Source organism: Lactuca virosa, chromosome 4 (genome assembly GCF_052849685.1).
Source record: "Lactuca virosa cultivar CGN04683 chromosome 4, Lactuca_virosa_CGN04683_v6, whole genome shotgun sequence".
Classification (NCBI taxonomy): domain Eukaryota; kingdom Viridiplantae; phylum Streptophyta; class Magnoliopsida; order Asterales; family Asteraceae; genus Lactuca; species Lactuca virosa.
In genome coordinates, this window is record NC_136429.1 from 236441634 (window position 1) to 236462112 (window position 20479).

General features: G+C 35.3%; 2 protein-coding genes across 2 annotated transcripts; both read left to right on the plus strand.

Annotated features, from left to right (window-relative positions):
* Positions 1 to 1723: 1723 nt before the first annotated feature.
* Positions 1724 to 5280, plus strand: LOC145108094 (RAD3-like DNA-binding helicase protein). The gene is made up of 8 exons (XM_079045089.1): positions 1724 to 1870; positions 1984 to 2616; positions 2699 to 3135; positions 3231 to 3521; positions 3598 to 3825; positions 3925 to 4146; positions 4311 to 4827; positions 4897 to 5280. The coding sequence occupies exons 1-8, from the start codon at positions 1744 to 1746 to the stop codon at positions 5100 to 5102; spliced, it is 2661 nt and encodes an 886-aa protein (XP_078901215.1). The 5' UTR covers positions 1724 to 1743; the 3' UTR covers positions 5103 to 5280.
* Positions 5281 to 6137: 857 nt separating this feature from the next.
* Positions 6138 to 6990, plus strand: LOC145108096 (uncharacterized). Its single transcript, XM_079045090.1, has one exon. The coding sequence runs from the start codon at positions 6263 to 6265 to the stop codon at positions 6863 to 6865; it is 603 nt and encodes a 200-aa protein (XP_078901216.1). The 5' UTR covers positions 6138 to 6262; the 3' UTR covers positions 6866 to 6990.
* The last annotated feature ends 13489 nt before the right edge of the window (positions 6991 to 20479 follow it).

Consider the following 20479-nt stretch of genomic DNA (forward strand, 5'->3'; position numbering starts at 1 on the left):
TGTACTCTGACATTATGGTTGTTTTTATGTTTTGGTTTTTAGACACGAAATATGTTTATGAAATGATATGATCAAACGATGTTTATTCACAAATGTTTTCCAAAGTATTGATTTAAAAATGAAATTTTTGGACGTGAAATTTAGGATGTTACAGATCAGTTTGTGTGGAGTCGACGACCTTCTCCAAATCCTTGACTCTCTCGGCGTCGATCAGTGCTTCTAGATCGGTCATTCAATTTCGTCGATGATTGGAATCCCTATGGCGATTCGTCGATTCAATTCAACTCTATTCGATTCGATTCTTCCACACAAAGTTAAAAAAACATGAGTACATGACATGACAATAGACAATCATAGACTTACACACATACTGATTAATCAAAAATCAATGAATCAGACTTACTTTAACCCAAGAGCAATGTAGATCAGACTCATCAAAAGATAACTTTTATCCAATCATTTCTTGCCATTAAACCTCCCCCACTCTTAGGTTTTCGTTGGTAGTGCTAGAATTATGTGTGTAGAAAGATGGTCATGGCTGGATTTTTTATTATGTGTATGAAAATGAGCCTCTCGCAAACAATTTGAGAGAAGAGAGAATTTGCAACTATGAGTATGTAGGCATCCCTCTTATGCAATAGATAGAGAGATATGTACGTAGAAGGTCAGAGAAGACGGAGAAAGATATATATATATATATATATATATATATATATATATATATATATATATATATATATATATATATATATATACAGAGAGAGAGAGAGCCACGGTGGTGGTGAAAACACCAGGTTGAGGTGGTGGAGGTGTTTGAGTTGGTGGTGTTTGTATTGCTTTATAGATCGAGCAATGACAGATGTAACACAAAACCCTAAAATATGGGTTGTAAGTGGACATAAATTGCAAAAGAAAGAGAAAGCAGGAGTTGTTTAAGGTGATATGGGGTCTCGTTTGAATCTTAGAGGAAATTGGCGTACCTGTTAATCTCTGTTCAATCCCACACTATAAGTATAAGGCATGTTGCTATGAATTGACCTTATAAACAGTAAACTAACATTTGGCGAATGTTAGAGAAGGGAGTACAGTGCCCACTAGAAGGAGAAGGAAGTGTACGTGGCCTTCATAACTTTTAATGTGTTTTAATATTAAAATGTCACATCAGTAAATTTACCGGTTATTTCGGTATCAGGGAACAAAATGGTATAATTGACACGTAAATTGTAACTTTAGTGATTAAATGTGCACAAAAAAACTTGAGTGACTGAATGGGTAAATGGGCCAAACTCCGTCGTGGTACAGTGCCAAAAACCTGATTTTAAATGTGACCACTATTCCAAAATCGAAACTAAAAAAATGCTCTCCTATGTCCAGTGCGGTTTTTCGATAATGCGAAGTTTAGGAGGAGGTCTCATATTCGAGGATGTTACTAAACAAACCAAGAGTTCTTTTTGTTTTTCAAAGAATGTTTCATTTCGGATTTGATTTTCAAATATCGTAGTTAATATTGTTAATTGAATTTCGGACTTTTTCTTAAGAATATTCATTCCGAATGGCTATTTTTGCTAAACCAAATTTTTTGAATTATTTTCTTCGTATACATAAAATTGTTCTTTTTTTGTAAGCCCAAGTTCATTAATCGTATGAAGACCCGACCCGAGGTCAAGTGGTCAACTATATATTGTCACCGGCAAATCGCGCGGGAAAATGTTGGTAGCATCTCCGGTGGAAGAAAACGGTGAAATGGAAGAAACAGGACAGAAATTTGGGGCTTTTCCGTTCAAACCCTACTCCATTCAGATTGATTTTATGAATGCTCTCTATGATTCTCTTGACAAAGGAGGAATCGCAATGCTCGAAAGCCCTACTGGTAATCTTGCTTTTACTACCGTTCGTTCTGTGTGTGTGTGTGTTGAATTGTGGGAGTAAAAGAATGTTAATGATATGAAATATGAACATCTATTGGCTATTGTTGCTAAACAGGGACAGGAAAAACCCTAAGTATAATATGTAGCGCTCTGCAATGGCTTGTCGATCGAAAGCAACGCAAAAATAATGACAATTCAGTCGATACGCATCTTAATGGAACAACTGGAGATCATTCTGGGCCAGATGATGAACCTGATTGGATAAAGAATATAAAGGCGGAAAGCCCCAAGAAGAAGGTTAAGCTAAAGAAAAGACACGGATTTAGAAGTAAAAAAAGCGATAAAACTGGACTTGAGGAGAGTTTCAACGATTTATTTAATCATTTTAGAGAGATCGAAGCTGATTACAATGTATATGGTAGAGAACACAATAAATCGATAGTGAAAAGTGATGGAGAGAAGCTAGATGATAAAGAGTTCTTGGTAGAAGAATACGAAAGTGAAGATGAGAAGAGTGCGCTATCAAAGAGAAAAAATGGAGCTTGTTGTGGCTCATCTTCGAGTGACAGTGAAAAAGAAGGCAATGAATCAAGCGATGAAGAGGAAGAAGCTGATTTTAAGATCTATTTTTGTAGCAGAACTCATTCACAGCTCTCGCAATTTGTAAAAGAATTGAGGAAAACCGCTTTTGCTAGTGACCTAAAGGTTGCATGCTTGGGCTCCAGGAAGAACTTCTGCATAAATGAAGGTAAATCATTGTTTTTCATCTGTACATCTTCAATGATGACATGATCAATCTATCTGAATTCTGAAACGAAACTAATTTGCAGAAGTGTTGAAGCTTGGGAATTCCACCTTGATTAACGAACGATGTTTGGATCTTCAGAAGAATAAGAAAACCCTAGTGTCTAGAAAGAAGGAAGTTGGGGGAAAAGTACGCAAGACAAAGGCCTCAAGTGGATGCCCAATGCTTAGCAAACATAAGCTACAAAAGCAGTTCAAAAACAAGATGAATGATCAAGGACCCTTAGACATTGAAGATCTTGTTCGCCTTGGGGGCAATTTAGGAACTTGTCCTTATTATGGTTCCAGAAGCATGGTTCCTTCAGCAGATCTTGTTGTTCTTCCTTATCAATCTCTTCTCTCTAAATCTTCACGTGAATCACTTGGATTAAGCTTGAAGAACAGTGTCGTTATTATAGATGAAGCTCACAATCTTGCTGACTCTCTCATCAGCATGTATGACTCCAAAATCACTTTGTCCCAGGTAATTACTTCATCCCTGTTATTCTTATCTCCCTCTACAAATCATTCTTGGATTTTTCTTTCTTCATGGAACTGAATCTTTCCAAATCACTACAGTTGGAACGTGTTAATTCAAGTTTAGAGGGCTATTTTGAACGATTTCGCAATCTTTTAGGACCAGGGAATCGAAGACACATTCAAACATTAATGATTCTCACTCGTGCTTTTATCCAAACTTTATGCAACAAAGATGACACCAATTTTGTTGATTCTTCCATTCTAGAAGAGCTTCCTAATGGATCTGAATGCTCTTTGCGCGTTAACGAATTTGTGTTTTCTCTCAACATTGACAACATAAACTTAGTCAAACTTCTTCAATATATCAAAGACAGCAACATGATTCACAAGGTGAGTTTCTTGTTTTTTCGTGATTACATATTAACTTTGCAAAGTTGCTCATGGCTCTTTTTTGTTTGAATCTCAGGTCAGTGGGTATGGAGATAGGATAATTAGCTTACAAAATGACAATATTGCCCTCCTTGAGGGTAGCATTTTATCAAGCTTTCGCGCATTAGCTGGATTATTACTCTCATTGACAAATCATGATAGTGATGGGAGGATAATACTCTCAAGGAAAAAACCAAAAGACTCTGGACAACAAGGAGGATATTTAAAATACGTTATGCTAACTGGGGAGAAGATCTTTCATGAGGTTTGCTAAAACTTTTATAAAATTCTTTAAATATTAAAATATGTTGCTATTATGGATAAAAAAAAATATATAAGTAAAGTACATTGTTATTCTTTGTAGATTGTTGATGAAGCCCATGCGTGTGTATTAGCTGGCGGGACCCTCCAACCTATAGAAGAAACACGCGCAAGACTCTTTCCATGGCTACCGCCACATCAGCTTAATTTTTTCTCTTGTGGTCATATAATCCCACCCGACAATATTTTACCCATATCCGTTTCACACGGGCCCACGGGTCAACCCATGGACTTCAGCTATAATTCTAGAAGTACATCAACCATGGTTAGTTTGGTATCATTTATGCAGCCTGCAGACTTTAAAAAACAAACAGTCTTTTTCTTGCAGACTGCAGACTTTTGGTCTGGAAAAAAACCGCAGACATTTTACCTCTTCAAAAACAAACAACATAACTTGTTGACTTTTTTTTTTTTTTTTTTTTTCCATAGGTTGGGGAGCTAGGGCTACTAATTTGTAATCTGGTGAGTGTGATTCCACAAGGTATTGTGGTCTTCTTTTCTTCGTTTGACTATGAAGAATGTGTGTACACGTCATGGGAAGCTTCCGGAATCCTAGGAAGAATAATGAAAAAGAAACGGGTGTTTAGAGAGCCAAGAAAAAGCATGGAAGTTGAAAATGTGTTGAAAGAATACAAGGAATCGGTTGAAAATGGTGCTGTGTTTTTTGCGGTTGTTGGAGGGAAGATATCAGAAGGGATTAATTTTAGTGATGGAATGGGTCGTTGCATAGTTATGGTGGGGTTGCCTTACCCTAGTCCTTCTGATATTGAATTAATGGAAAGAGTAAAATATATCGATTCTCTTGAAGACATGACAAAAAAAGATTATAATTTTACTCGCTTTAATGGTGATGCTCAAGCTGGATTCGAGATTTTGAGAAGTTGTAAGAATAGAGGAAGAGAGTATTATGAAAATCTTTGCATGAAAGCTGTAAATCAATCCATAGGTAATGTTATTTAAAACTTTTTTATAAATTTTAAACAAATAAAAACTTTTTTTGAATTCTTGTTTACAGGAAGAGCAATTAGGCATATTAATGATTATGCAGCGATTTTATTAGTGGACACGCGATATACAACGGATTCTATAAAAAAGAATTTGTCACATCCAACAAACAAGCTTCCAAATTGGATTAAAGATCGTCTCAATTGCAACAGAAAGAATTATGGGGAAGTACACAGATTGCTTCATCAATTCTTCAAATTTCACAAAAAATTATGATTTATAACAGGTGTTGTTTTCTGATTGGGTGGGTTTCAATTTTGGTGACATGTGTGATTTTTGGTCTATTTAAAGTATGTTCCCTTTTATGAAGGCTAGTGTGCATGTTTCAGACTCAAATTAGTCATTAGAAAATGACTGGACTGTTTGTTATATTATTTTAAAATTCAGAGCCCCATATGCCATATGTCTTGATTTTAATGCAATTTGTTAAAATATCCTCCTTTTCACCAACACTGTGGTACCACTTTTTTTCAAGATTGATTAGGGTGTGTATACAGCTAAGCGCCAAATAAATGCAATCAGTGAAAAAAGAAAGTTACTTTCTTTATTTGTATCAATATTATGTCTTTTATTTTAACCAAAAACAAAAGAGTAAAAGAGGTTAAAAGTATGAAAAATATATGGATTTTATGTGACGTATTAGATATAAATTTTGGAATATTTAAGTGAGCTTTCACCTACCAATCACCTTTACTTTTGCTCCTTAATCAGTGGCAATGCACTTTTGACAACATACGTTCAAATTTATTTATTTATTTATTTGTTTATTCATTATCATTACACCTCCTTTTTTTTCTACTTGAAAACATATTCCATTACACACTACTTTTTATTAGTGTGCAAACAAAAAGAAATTAAAAAATTTCTCCTGCCCCAATAAAGATTTTTAATCTCATTTGAAATTTCAAGCCGGACACATTTTAAAACTAGATTCGACATTGATGGTTTAGTTTTTTAGCATCAACCATCCTACTTTATAAAAAGCGATGTACTTTATTTACTTTCGCTACCAATATATACAACTTACTCTATCGTTTTTACCTTTAATTGCAACGTATTTATATTTATTTACTGATAATAGCAATGTACTTTATGTTTTACCCATAATAACAACATATTTGTATTTTTTTTTACCAAGAGTAATATACCGATATTTTTTTTATCCTTAATAGCAACACATTTATATTCTTTTACCCATAATAGTAATGTTAATATCTTTATGGATAAGTACTTTATATCTTAACACATTTTGGGTACCCATAGAGTAGGTTATCACTTTAAATATCATTCTCTCTCTCTCTCTCATGTTTGAGGAGTTGTAAACAAGGCCCTTGAGAAGAAAACAAAATCTTGAGAGAAGAGCAAGAGAGGTACAAATGCTGCTCAGAAAAACCATACGCAGAACAAAAAACTTTCTCAACAAAACCCTTCAAAACTTCAAATCCTTCATCTTTGGAGGGTATAAAAAGTTATCCAAAGCCCCATCTTTGAAGCTTTTCAACAACCCAAAAATGCAACAACTCGACAATTTCTACAAAGAATTCTGTGAGCAGTGGGATTCTGATGCCAATAATGCAAACCCAAATCTCAAAGGAGACATTGAATCAAATGGAAGTGTAATCGAGGTTTCAAACAACAACAACAAAGGAACAAACATGACGCAAGATCAGAAATCAGTAGTAATTAGCAGTAGTCTTGAAGATAAGAAAGATGGTGGATGCTCAAACGAAGGAAGTCAAATCCATGTTTTGGAGCAAAAAATGAAAGAATTGGAGATGATGGATATGAAGGATGAAGAACAGGTGTTGGATATTGAAGAGGTTCTTCATTATTATTCTCTTCTCACTAGCCCGATTTATCAAGATCTTGTGGATAAATTTTTCACAGATATGTACTCCGATTTTTATGTCCCTCAGCCACCTATAAGAAGTAATAGCATCAATAGTTCGATAAGGAGACTAGGCCCATTGAACGTCTAGATGCTACAGAATCTTTACGTTTGAGTACTTCAGTGTGTGTATTTGAGTGTTTGTGTGTGTTTTCTTGATGTTAATTTGGGTAATTACCTTTTTTTACATGGATATGGATTGGGATTTATGGATTATGAAGTTACATATTTATATGAAGAGGATTATATACAAATATTTATGCATGAAAATCTATACGAGTTGAAATTGGTACATAATCACCATTTTCGTCTTTATGTATTTGTGCTTTTTGTCAAATACTATTGGAATCATCCTATTTAAAAGAAAGAAGAAAAGACAAATGGCAATGACGCAAAATGACTTGAATAATGAAAAGACACCATAGTTATCATCACAAGATGTCAAGACTGATATATATGCCTCTAAGGACGTAAACCAATAGTAAAGAATACAAGTTTATCGCCAAAATGAATAGGATTAAACATATTTGTAAACTTGAGTGTTTATAAGTCGAATGCTTTATACAAAATATTTATGTATATAAAGCGTTGAATTTCCAGATATAACAATAAACGATCTGATAATAAATATTGTGAAATAATTACCAAAACGTTAAAAGTATGAAACAAACGAGCATATAACTAATGTTGTGAATTAATTATTAGTTGTTACGATAAACATGAACTAACCGACATATTAATATTGAGTATTAAATATCGTACTATTGCAAATAGTACATAGAAAAGAATAATAATTAATATTGAGGATTAATCATCAGTTTGTTATGAATAATAAACATTAAACACAATTATTATTATTATCACCGAGTTTCGTCGAGAACCGGTTTGATCCTAAGTGATCAAATTGGTTATAAGAAAGGTAGAGAGGAGCATGTACGATTATTGGACGAATTTAAAAGACGGAACAAAAAATGTAAAATCAACTTGATGATATCGACTTTTTGATCGGAGATGACGGTACAAATGTAATTCATATCCTTAAAGGTATTTGTGACACTCCAATGGTTGTAAGCTCTTCAACATAAAACCGCATAATTTAATGGTGATAATTGTTTGTTCCAACAACTATGAAAAAAATAGTTAACACAAGCGATTAATCGGAAATATGGAACACACACACATACACACCTTAATAAGCATTTAGCCTCAAATGCTGAATTTTAAGAGGTACAAATTTTAAAGGAAAAAATACAAACGTTTTGTGCATTGAAATCATATTTGTCAACAAAAGTCAAGACGGGCCTTTGAATTAGTATTCCTCACTTTCAGCCTATTAATCTGAAGTCCATGTTGAATAATCAAATCTCGGCAAAGATCTCTCAAGTTAGGCCCGACTTCCCCTATATCTCTCTTCTGCTGATTTCAAGAACTGCAACACTCATTCTTTTTACCATATCTCTTCAGCCACACTCAATATCTCTTAACATATTTATCTCATTTTCTCTCTTGAAACCCTAAATCGAACACTGCTAATATAAACTTCATCACCTTTATCAGCCATCGTTCGAACAATCGAAACCATTTCCATCATCAGTTAAGGAAACCACCACCACTACCACTCTCCTTCTTCTTTCTTTCTCTTCGACCTGAGACTTGGTTTCCATTTAAAGACTTCTCTCTCTCTCTCTCTCTCTCTCTCTCTCTCTCTCTCTCTCTCTCTCTCTCTCCTTCGGTACCTTATTCCTTTGATTATTTGGTTTGTAGAATGTTTTGTAGGTGATGTTGGTTGAACCAACGACAATATACCCTTGCCCGGTAGTACCAGGTAAGAACCCTAAGTCAAATTATGTTTTATGGCCCTAAGATGATATTTTTTAAGTTTGGTTTCGATTTTGGGTTCTTTAAGATTTTGATTTTCTGTATTGGCTTTGGATTTCATTGGTTATTCACTCCAAAACTCGAATTGATAATAAGCAAGGAATTTTTGTTACACTTTTATATACTGTAACACATAGTATAGTGATGAAAATCACCTGAATCAAAGACCCAAGGAAACACAACAACGCCCTCATTTACTGCACCGATCGCCCCCACGAACCAACTAGCACCAAACAAGATAGATCCTTAATCAATAACCCAAGTCCTTCAAGTTTGACCCAATGTCAAACTGGTCAAAAGTCAACAGTCAACGATCAACAAAAGTCAATGGTCAACCAAGTCAGCGCTTACCACGACGTGGAGACCTATTGGCCATGTTGTGGCCATTTCAGGACAAAACAGTCGGCATGTAGGACCGTGCCACGTCGTGGAAATCCCTTGGCCACGTCGTGGATACTGACATAATGCCATATTTTTCATTAAGTGCTTAACCATTACAGATCTAAACCCAAAACTTTAGATCTAGTCTATTTGTAACGTCCCGAAAATAAGACCCAAAAATTTCATTTTTAATTTAATAAAAACAATATTCCAAAAATATCATCAATACAATCCAGGTAAAACAAGTGTAGCAAACATCATATCAAATCAGAGCAATCACAAAGCGCGGAACGAGGTGGTGTGTGCTTTGCAATCATCCCGAGCCATTCCCTTTGGAACTGGAAGTACCTAAAACATAAACTGAGAACCGTAAGTACAAAGCTTAGTGAGTTCCCCAAAATACCACATACCATACATAATAAACACACAATGGGCCATGCCCGTCATCGAGCCCCGCTCGATATACAGATTGGGCCCCGCCCAACATACATATAACATATATCAAATAAACACATACACATGCAATAATCACAAAGATACATAGCATACAAGATGGTCATCGGGCCCCGCCCGGTAAGCATACAAGTACATAACACATGCAAGAGTCATGCAGATAACTAGCATACTAACATAGCATAATCATGGGTCGGCATTGGTGCCTTCGACCCGCAAAACACAGTGAGGAAACTCACCTCGAACTGCTGAATCACACTAACAGATCTCTGGCTGTTGGTCCAATAAATCCCCGGGCTAACAATACTAAATAACATCCAATTAATAATTTGAATTCCATCCATAACTATCAGACCACAATTAGGGTAAAAAGACCATTTTACCCCTTACCTAGTTTGGTCCAAGATTAAGGCCCAAATCCTAATCAGCCACCCAAGGCCCAATTCATGGCTCAATTTTCCAAATTAGGCCCAAATCCCATTGTGGGCCCTCTCAAAATAATTATCAGCCCAAAACCTGATGGCCCAACAGAGCCCAAAACAACTAAGCCCAAAAGATGGCCCAAACCAAAGCCCAAACACCAAAGTCCAATCCTGCTGAGTACGTGGGGCGTACTCAGCTGTACGCTAAGCGTACACGCTTTAAGGCTTGTACGTGGCGCGTACAGGCTTGTACGCCCATCGTACTTCCCTATTTAGCCAACTTCCACTTTTAACCCTTAATCCATTAAGAAATTGCTCCAAAATGTAGATATGACTTCCTTGAGCTGGTTAACCACGTAAAGTTGCTAACTTTACTGTAAAAACCGGTAAAATTCAGTCAGAATTCGACGATCAAACCCCCGTGAGCCGTTATGCAATAAAGACCAATGGCACGTAAATTGGGGTCTATTAAGTATATGTGTTTGTATTTCTAATTTAACCAACCGAGATTTAACGAATTAATAAATGTTACGTCCTCATTATATATATATATATATATATATATATATATATATATATATATATATATATATATATATATATATATGTGTGTGTTAATTACTTTTGCAAAATATCTAAATACAAGTATGATATATGATGTATATATATTCGAAATAAATTATACACTAACAAATATATAACAAGTTACAATTATTCAAATATATAACCATTTACAATTATTCAAATATATAACCATTATCATTATACACTAACAAATATTTAACAAATTTACAAGTATTCAAATATATAGCAATTATGTGAGCTGTCAAATTGAGGCAACTGTAAATCTTCTTCCGTGATTCCTGCTTACTCAATTCCTTTCTCCTGGTTTCCTGCAAACCATCAAACAAAACCCACTCATTTCAATCTATCTGTCCCCATTCCTTCTCTTAGAAACCAAAACGGGAGGTTGTTGCCCCCTTTCATTCCAGCTTAATTCCTGTTGTTTTGATGAGAAAAACAGGTCCCAAACACCATTGAATTCTCTTTCATTCCCTGTTAAATTCTGTCAAGCAATCAAACACAATCACCTATCGAAAACCTGTTGATCAAACTCCATGATTTGCAATCAAAATCACAAACACAGACAAAGAAAATTGCCGTTTCTTCTGCACCTCACCTTACCCAAAACCACACACTACATATTATACAAAGCTCACAAGCTATTACTCAAGCTAATGATTAACCAAATTGCTCACCTCAAAACAATTGCTTTCTTTCTTTCCTTGCTGTTGGGATCGATCGGTAACTCCTCCGCCGACCTTCTCCCTTCTCCGGCCGAGTTAAGTGCAGTTAATATCTATCCGATTCGACCCTCTTGATACTGAATTAAAATCGGTCAAAACAAGCCAAGAAAGAAAAAGGATTCATACCAGATTCAGACGAAGGAGAAATCTGATTGGCCTTCGGAGCCTCTTCTCCCCTCCGGTAGATGAAGCACCACCCGAACCCAACTTCCTTTTCCTTTCCTCCCACAAATTGGAACTGCAAAATCCCCATCGATCGGCGCCCTTACCGGGGATTAACACGATCGTCACCGGAGAGCGGACCCTCTGCCTTCGATTTGCTTCGACCCATTCGTCTTCCCCATCTCGATCAGACGAAGACGAACGTGAGGGGATCTTTCCTTTGGTCCTCTCTGCTGCCGTCGACGAGTAGAAAGCCACAAGGGTCGACCGAAGATAGTTGCGACCTCCCCCCTTGCATCACCAATCAACCACCGCTGAGACGTCGCCTTCGTCTTCCTCCCGTTCATCTGTGTTCCTCGAGACTTCTTTGAAGTTTGAACGATGGTATCCCCTTTATCTTCTTACCCGATCAAAATAAATGGAACGGGTTTAAAGACCCTAATCTCCTTTAGATGGATCCAGTAGTCGGGTATGGAGCTTCAACCAGAAAAGAAAACGGGTTCCGGGTTTGACCCAGTCAAAGGTCAAACATAAATCAAACCTCCTTTTAAATTATCAAAACTTAACCTCCTTTGACAAATACCTTGCAATTTCAGTCCAAACCCCAATCTTTGATTCCAATTGTTGATAATAACCCCTCCTTTGAAATTATTTTTACCCAATCAGTCCCACTTTGGTTAAAATAATTTACAAACAATCCATATACTGTAAACCTGTTACAAAACGGTCCCGGTAATACTTCAAGGTTCAAGGATTTTGAATTTGCGGTTCACTCGGAATGTTTTTCGTTTCTCAAAGGAATGCAAATGTCGTACCAATCGAACTCACGCTTCAAGGGTGAGTTCATACCCCTACATTTACATGTTTTTCTTAAGTTTTAAGGGGGGAATACAAGTAAAATCATCAAAAACACAATTAAACTTTTTCTAACAGATTACATCAGAAAAGATGGACGTTAATCACAGACTGTTTTGGTCAACTTAAATATTTTAGTTTTCAAAACTGTTCCAGGTGCAAGTAGTTCAAACTCTTAGCTTTAAAATGGCTACTTGCACATCTCCATATGATTTTTCTACAATTTATAGTGATTTTTACAAAACTGCCTGTCATTTCAGAGGCAAACCCGGACCAGTCTGTGATTATGAACATTTTCACGTCTGTTAGAGATCACTAAAAATCATGATAAAATTTACGAACAAACTAGACTCATATTCCAAACTCTCAAAATTTGCGGATTTGGATTTAGGGCTTTGATGATTTTTCTATAAATTTTCTAAGAACAGTAACAGAAACTGTTTTCAAAGGAAAGTTGCTGTTAATTTCATTTCACCTTGTAACATGTTGAGCAAGGTGTATATCTTTATGTGATTATATGTTATTGCAATATATGACATTTTATCTTAATATTTAGACACACATCAGTTTACAAATGGATTTGGTCATATAAAATATAAAGAATAACAAGTGATTATAATCAAAGTACAATCGATACATTCAAACATTAAATAAACTATTTTGAATATAGTTTGCATACATTACCACGTACTACCCTTGGTTGATAAACTATAATAGGTATAGTTTATGATACATTACATAACACATACATTTAAAAAGGGTACATTTATACAAATGATATTTTCATTAAGCAAGGTACGGTCATACGGTACCAAGTTTTCATAACACGTAATTCCGTTAATGACTTTGTGAGACATTTACTTCAAATTACCATTAAGTCCTGTATTGTAACTAGAGTCTCCTTGAGGGAGAGCGTGATACTTGTGTATAGATCTATATTGGGTTTGACAAACCCACACCTAAACTGCATGCAACAGTTAGACCGATAGGTCTGGGGTGACAAATGTCATAACATTTCCGACGCCTGAAGAACGTCGTTTTAGGCAACCTTGGTCATAGTATGGTTATAATAAACTCACATAAAGTATTAACAAACATTGGAATTTACGGGGACTTCATTAAAATTTAACGAGTTTATGTCGATTTAAACTTGCATTATTTTACTATAAATATGATAAATTACTTGTACATTTCGGTCTTTGGGTTTTAAGACTACATTTACACATTAAGGAAAATATTGGATTTTTCTAACACAAATACTACTTTTACAAACGAAAAGCTTATGAACTCACCAACCTTTGTGTTGACACTTTTTCAAACAACTTGTATTCTCAGGAAATCATTAAACAGGTAATCAAGTGCTTTTGAGGATGGGACGCTAAGGCGTCTACTATTTCATATTTTATCAACATATTGTAATTGATTCGTAAACATGTAATTCATACAATGATGTAATTTTTTTTTATTATATATATGTTGGTTGTGTTTGCTTGAATTACTATTACATTTGCTGTTATGATACTATACATGAAGTCCTCCACCCCCGAACGTTTCCGCCATCCTTGGTTTGGGGGTGTGACAGATTGGTATCAGAGCACAGTTTATAGTGAATTAAGTATATCAAACCACATAAGATATACAAACTATAAACACAATTGGGACTAATAGTCTCTGATTTGTGCATTTTTCAAATAAATATACTTTTAGAAAATAAATGATTTTTTATTAAAAGTATAAATACATGCATACATGCTCATATAGTGTCATAACTAGAAGAACATAAAATAAAAGAAGAGGAGTTGTACATTATGGGTATGCCTTGGTATATGTAAATCAAGTCTGGGAAGGATATAGCCTGATCAACTATATCTGTCCGAGGAGTGACTTGCATATACTGGGGGATAGTCATAATGGGCAACAAATCTATCAACCTAACTACACCCTACAGAGAATACTTTAAGAATCGAATCTAAACAGCTAAAAATACTATAGGAGTATTTGGTGATACTATAACCAACTTATGTGAAAACTAAAGACCTCTATTAGTAGGCCTATGATAACTGAGTGCATACGCCAAGGTTATACATAATTAAAGATATTATAGACTCAGAATCTATGACTATTGCTCTACTTCCTGTTCCTTGTTTGGTTGTGGACTTAGAGTAGAGTCATTTATTCGAAAGTCTATTCTATCTCAAATTATGTATAACTGATATGCACTACGTGATTATAGACGTAACTAATAAGGATCACCCCTATAAGTAATTATAGGATTAGGCGTCTATTAATTATCTCTTCTACCCCTATTCTCGCACGAGCAACATGATGTGTAAATTTTAACGCCTGTACAAAACCTACTTCTACCCACTACCATAACTCCGTCTCCAAGACGTTAACAGAAACACCAAGAATAGTTCACTAAAGTGCAAAATTATACATGTGTATATAAATGGTAAGGATATTTACTAAAAGGTTTATCAATGAAATAGGCATGCATTTTATTTCATTGAATCTCACTACTTGGTATTACAAACAATTTACAACTGGTAACTCTAAGATTTTTTTAGGTGTACCTCGAAGTTATGTGTAATTAAGGAATGATTGACCTAGAAATGGTGAGTCCGCCTTAGGACCTGTTCCTTGTTTGGTTGTGGACTTAGGGTAGACTCATTAGGATCAACAGTCTAATAAAATTTTAATTACACATAACTGGGGGCATGTCAAGTGAATCTTAGGGGTGGATCAGACATGGAACAAATCACAAGATTATAATCAAGTTATTCCTACTAAATTCATAAGTCTATTTATATAGACCTCTGGTATAGAGTCGTCGGCGTAGTCGTGTCGGCAATCTAGAATATGGCTAAATACATAATACAAACTATAATACCCAAATTATACAAATTTTTCTGCATTAAAAATCAGTAGACAAATACATAAAATGAAACTAAAAAGGGTATCAAACTATCAAGAGAAAAACACATACAATGTAGATTAAAATCCACTAATGATAACAAAATGGCTAGGGATTGTTAAGTCCTCTCTTCTTATAAATAGCTTTGAAGCAAGCTTGCCTAAGCTTCTTTGTTCTTTCTGTCAATTCCATACCTGGCAATTTCTCCATCATCTTCTTGTGCCATTCTAACGTCTCTATCTCCTCCTTTAATCCCAACTCCTAATTTTTTTTTTTAAAGGTAGATACAATATATTTTTCATGTGAGTTCACAAAATTTACAATGAGTTAAGTTTATATAAATATAAATCAGGAGATCGTAGTAAATCAATTGATTTGATGTGGCATATGCCTAGGACCTATGTTTAGTTATAAAGAAGCTAACGATTAAAATTTTAGAAAATACCAAAACTACTTTGGTTACCAAGTGCATGAGTAATGTATAGAAGGTTATTATCATAATTTACCTTGGCATTTTCAATGAGGGATTGAAGGCTCTTAAGTTTTCTATGAGGCCATCTGTTTATGTTTAGCTCTCTGCATCTTTTCTTCAACACTGTTAAACTTATCCCTAGTTCCTTTGCTGCCATGATTATCGGCATCCCAAAATACTTCTCTATCTCTTCAAACTCCAATGGTCTCAATCTCTTTGCCACCTTCCGGCCACCGTGATCAGTGGTGGCAGCACTAGAACTACATGTAGCCTCACCACCGGATTTATAGTCTTCACTGAAACTAACCAATGGTAAATTACCATCCTCCCAACAATCCCATAAGCTTATATCTTCAAGGGGATCAAGATCGTGAAACTCATTTCTAGAAATGATGTTTTGATCTTTGTTAAGTACTGTGGAAACGTTCTGATCGAGCACTTCAGGCAATTTTTCCGACAACTCGTAATCATGATGGTTGAGCATGTCTCCACTGCAAAAAAAAAAAAAAAAAAAAACTCAAGATAATCAAATCCAACACGATGAAAGACTCTTTTTAATCACTACAAATCCAAACCATGTTTTGATCAATGTCGACAAAATCACTTTTATGTGCGTAAGATGGTGTAATAAGTGACGTTTATATATACCTGAAAAGATCTTGATGATCAAAGTACTGAAACCAATCGAGGTCATCTATGGGGTTTTGATGACCTGCAGGTGGATCCATTTGTGAGGGAGAAGTTAAAAGTCGTGGTAAGAATGTGATGATTTATATAAGTAAAGTGGGAGAAGTAATTAATAAGCAAATTGTTGGGAATGCAACAAAACAAGTTAAGCACTTCTGAAAAATTGATAAATGATTTCAGTAACACTCGCGGAATATAAACTAGTGAAAATTACAAATGAAATGGAATATATATATAGTCTATGATGTTATGGTTATTGTGTATCTAACAAATGAAGAGAAAATGAATATATATATATTCTTTGAGCCGTAACCTTCTTCTTCAATTCACACACATATACGGATATGTTGCTGCAAATTATGACTTGTGTGCCTCATGCATTTAATGCATCACATGCCTACTGCATATTCTTGACTTTGAAGCGACGTATCAGTTCCCATATACCTCAGATTAAATTATTTTCACTGCATACTACAAGTCTTCAATCATGCAAAAGAAAACATGACTTGTTGTAGCTAAACTACTTACGTTCGTTATAATTATTTGACTCGTATAAACTTGGTTGCTATAAGTTGCTTTGTATGTGTATGCTAGAGTCAATTCATGAGGTCTTATCACATTTAAGTCCCTGGAACCAGTTCACACTAATCATTAACTCATTTGAGTATATGGTCATCATGGATAACGCTAGCCAGAAGTAGACAACTCCTCACTTGCACGATTCGCTTGAGTGCATTTTACCATTTTATACACTATGTTTTTGATACACATAGTAGTCACTGGGACACAATTCGGTCATTAGGCTGGGGTTATGAACTCATGAATGGGGACTTGGTACATCTACGAGTCTTACATCACGTTTTATCAACAAATCTTGTATACTCATTTTAGCAACAAATATGGTATCTCATTCTAGCAACAAATCGTGTATCTCATGTTAGCAACAAATCTTGTATCACGTTTTAGCAACAAACTTTGTTTCCCCTGAGAATATGAAAGTTGCATCTCATTTGGGCAACATACTTCATCTCTCATGATAACAACAAGTCATTGTAATAAAATAAACTTGACATCATTAGTAGTTACGTCTCATATAACTTCTTTGTAAACATCATACTTTGACATTACTACCAATATTTATGTAAATTTCTTTTGTGTTTCAGAATTTTAAATTTATGTTTGAGTAAGAATTAGGTTTAGTGAGTTGCAGATTCATTAAGGAAGACCTCAACCGTATAAGGACAATCTAGTTTTATCATACATATATAACATCTGGAAGAGAAACATGTTTTGTATTCAGTTCCCTTCTCTGTTATAATTCTAACATTGTCATGCTTTAGCATTTTAAATTTACGAAGAAATGATTGAACCCTTAATTCCCATATCAGCAAAGTAGAATAAATCAATCATTCTCATCGCTATCAAACAACTTCATTCCACTAAATGTGAAAACCTAACAATATTGTAAACCATAAACAAGTCCATATATATTTTTCATCCATACAAAACTTATCTTGTAGTCGATTATCCCTAATCAAAGCATCGTATGTTCACCACGACGGTATACATCATTAACATCCTAAATGGTTATGACGGATGATGATCAATCAACATCTTTCGTATAGTAAACTAAGAATTTTAATTTCACCGATAAAATTAGCAAAGCTAAGTTTAATTTACACAACTCATTTGGTTGAAATAATTCCTCAAATCTGATAAAATCCTTTTGAACCTATACATATTTGTAAATTTTATATTACTCGTCCTATAGTTTGAAAATAATGAGCAAACCCAATGGGGCAAATTTTCACAAAACTAGTCCAAACATATGTATCTAATATCGTAATGAATTAAAACTGGTACCGAAAACCCACAACTTTTCTCTTAAGGTACTCCTTTCTTAAATTTCGGGACGAAATTCCCTTCAACAGGGGGATAATGTAAAAACCGGTAAAATTCAGTCAGAATTCGACGATCAAACCCCCGTGAGCCGTTATGCAATAAAGACCAATGGCACGTAAATTGGGGTCTATTAAGTATATGTGTTTGTATTTCTAATTTAACCAACCGAGATTTAACGAATTAATAAATGTTACGTCCTCATTATATATATATATATATATATATATATATATATATATATATGTGTGTTAATTACTTTTGCAAAATATCTAAATACAAGTATGATATATGATGTATATATATTCGAAATAAATTATACACTAACAAATATATAACAAGTTACAATTATTCAAATATATAACCATTTACAATTATTCAAATATATAACCATTATCATTATACACTAACAAATATTTAACAAATTTACAAGTATTCAAATATATAGCAATTATGTGAGCTGTCAAATTGAGGCAACTGTAAATCTTCTTCCGTGATTCCTGCTTACTCAATTCCTTTCTCCTGGTTTCCTGCAAACCATCAAACAAAACCCACTCATTTCAATCTATCTGTCCCCATTCCTTCTCTTAGAAACCAAAACGGGAGGTTGTTGCCCCCTTTCATTCCAGCTTAATTCCTGTTGTTTTGATGAGAAAAACAGGTCCCAAACACCATTGAATTCTCTTTCATTCCCTGTTAAATTCTGTCAAGCAATCAAACACAATCAACTATCGAAAACCTGTTGATCAAACTCCATGATTTGCAATCAAAATCACAAACACAGACAAAGAAAATTGCCGTTTCTTCTGCACCTCACCTTACCCAAAACCACACACTACATATTATACAAAGCTCACAAGCTATTACTCAAGCTAATGATGAACCAAATTGCTCACCTCAAAACAATTGCTTTCTTTCTTTCCTTGCTGTTGGGATCGATCGGTAACTCCTCCGCCGACCTTCTCCCTTCTCCGGCCGAGTTAAGTGCAGTTAATATCTATCCGATTCGACCCTCTTGATACTGAATTAAAATCGGTCAAAACAAGCCAAGAAAGAAAAAGGATTCATACCAGATTCAGACGAAGGAGAAATCTGATTGGCCTTCGGAGCCTCTTCTCCCCTCCGGTAGATGAAGCACCACCCGAACCCAACTTCCTTTTCCTTTCCTCCCACAAATCGGAACTGCAAAATCCCCATCGATCGGCGCCCTTACCGGGGATTAACACGATCGTCACCGGAGAGCGGACCCTCTGCCTTCGATTTGCTTCGACCCATTCGTCTTCCCCATCTCGATCAGACGAAGACGAACGTGAGGGGATCTTTCCTTTGGTCCTCTCTGCTGCCGTCGACGAGTAGAAAGCCACAAGGGTCGACCGAAGATAGTTGCGACCTCCCCCCTTGCATCACCAATCAACCACCGCTGAGACGTCGCCTTCGTCTTCCTCCCGTTCATCTGTGTTCCTCGAGACTTCTTTGAAGTTTGAACGATGGTATCCCCTTTATCTTCTTACCCGATCAAAATAAATGGAACGGGTTTAAAGACCCTAATCTCCTTTAGATGGATCCAGTAGTCGGGTATGGAGCTTCAACCAGAAAAGAAAACGGGTTCCGGGTTTGACCCAGTCAAAGGTCAAACATAAATCAAACCTCCTTTTAAATTATCAAAACTTAACCTCCTTTGACAAATACCTTGCAATTTCAGTCCAAACCCCAATCTTTGATTCCAATTGTTGATAATAACCCCTCCTTTGAAATTATTTTTACCCAATCAGTCCCACTTTGGTTAAAATAATTTACAAACAATCCATATACTGTAAACCTGTTACAAAACGGTCCCGGTAATACTTCAAGGTTCAAGGATTTTGAATTTGCGGTTCACTCGGAATGTTTTTCGTTTCTCAAAGGAATGCAAATGCCGTACCAATCGAACTCACGCTTCAAGGGTGAGTTCATACCCCTACATTTACATGTTTTTCTTAAGTTTTAAGGGGGGAATACAAGTAAAATCATCAAAAACACAATTAAACTTTTTCTAACAGATTACATCAGAAAAGATGGACGTTAATCACGGACTGTTTTGGTCAACTTAAATATTTTAGTTTTCAAAACTGTTCCAGGTGCAAGTAGTTAAAACTCTTAGCTTTAAAATGGCTACTTGCACATCTCCATATGATTTTTCTACAATTTATAGTGATTTTTACAAAACTGCCTGTCATTTCAGAGGCAAACCCGGACCAGTCTGTGATTATGAACATTTTCACGTCTGTTAGAGATC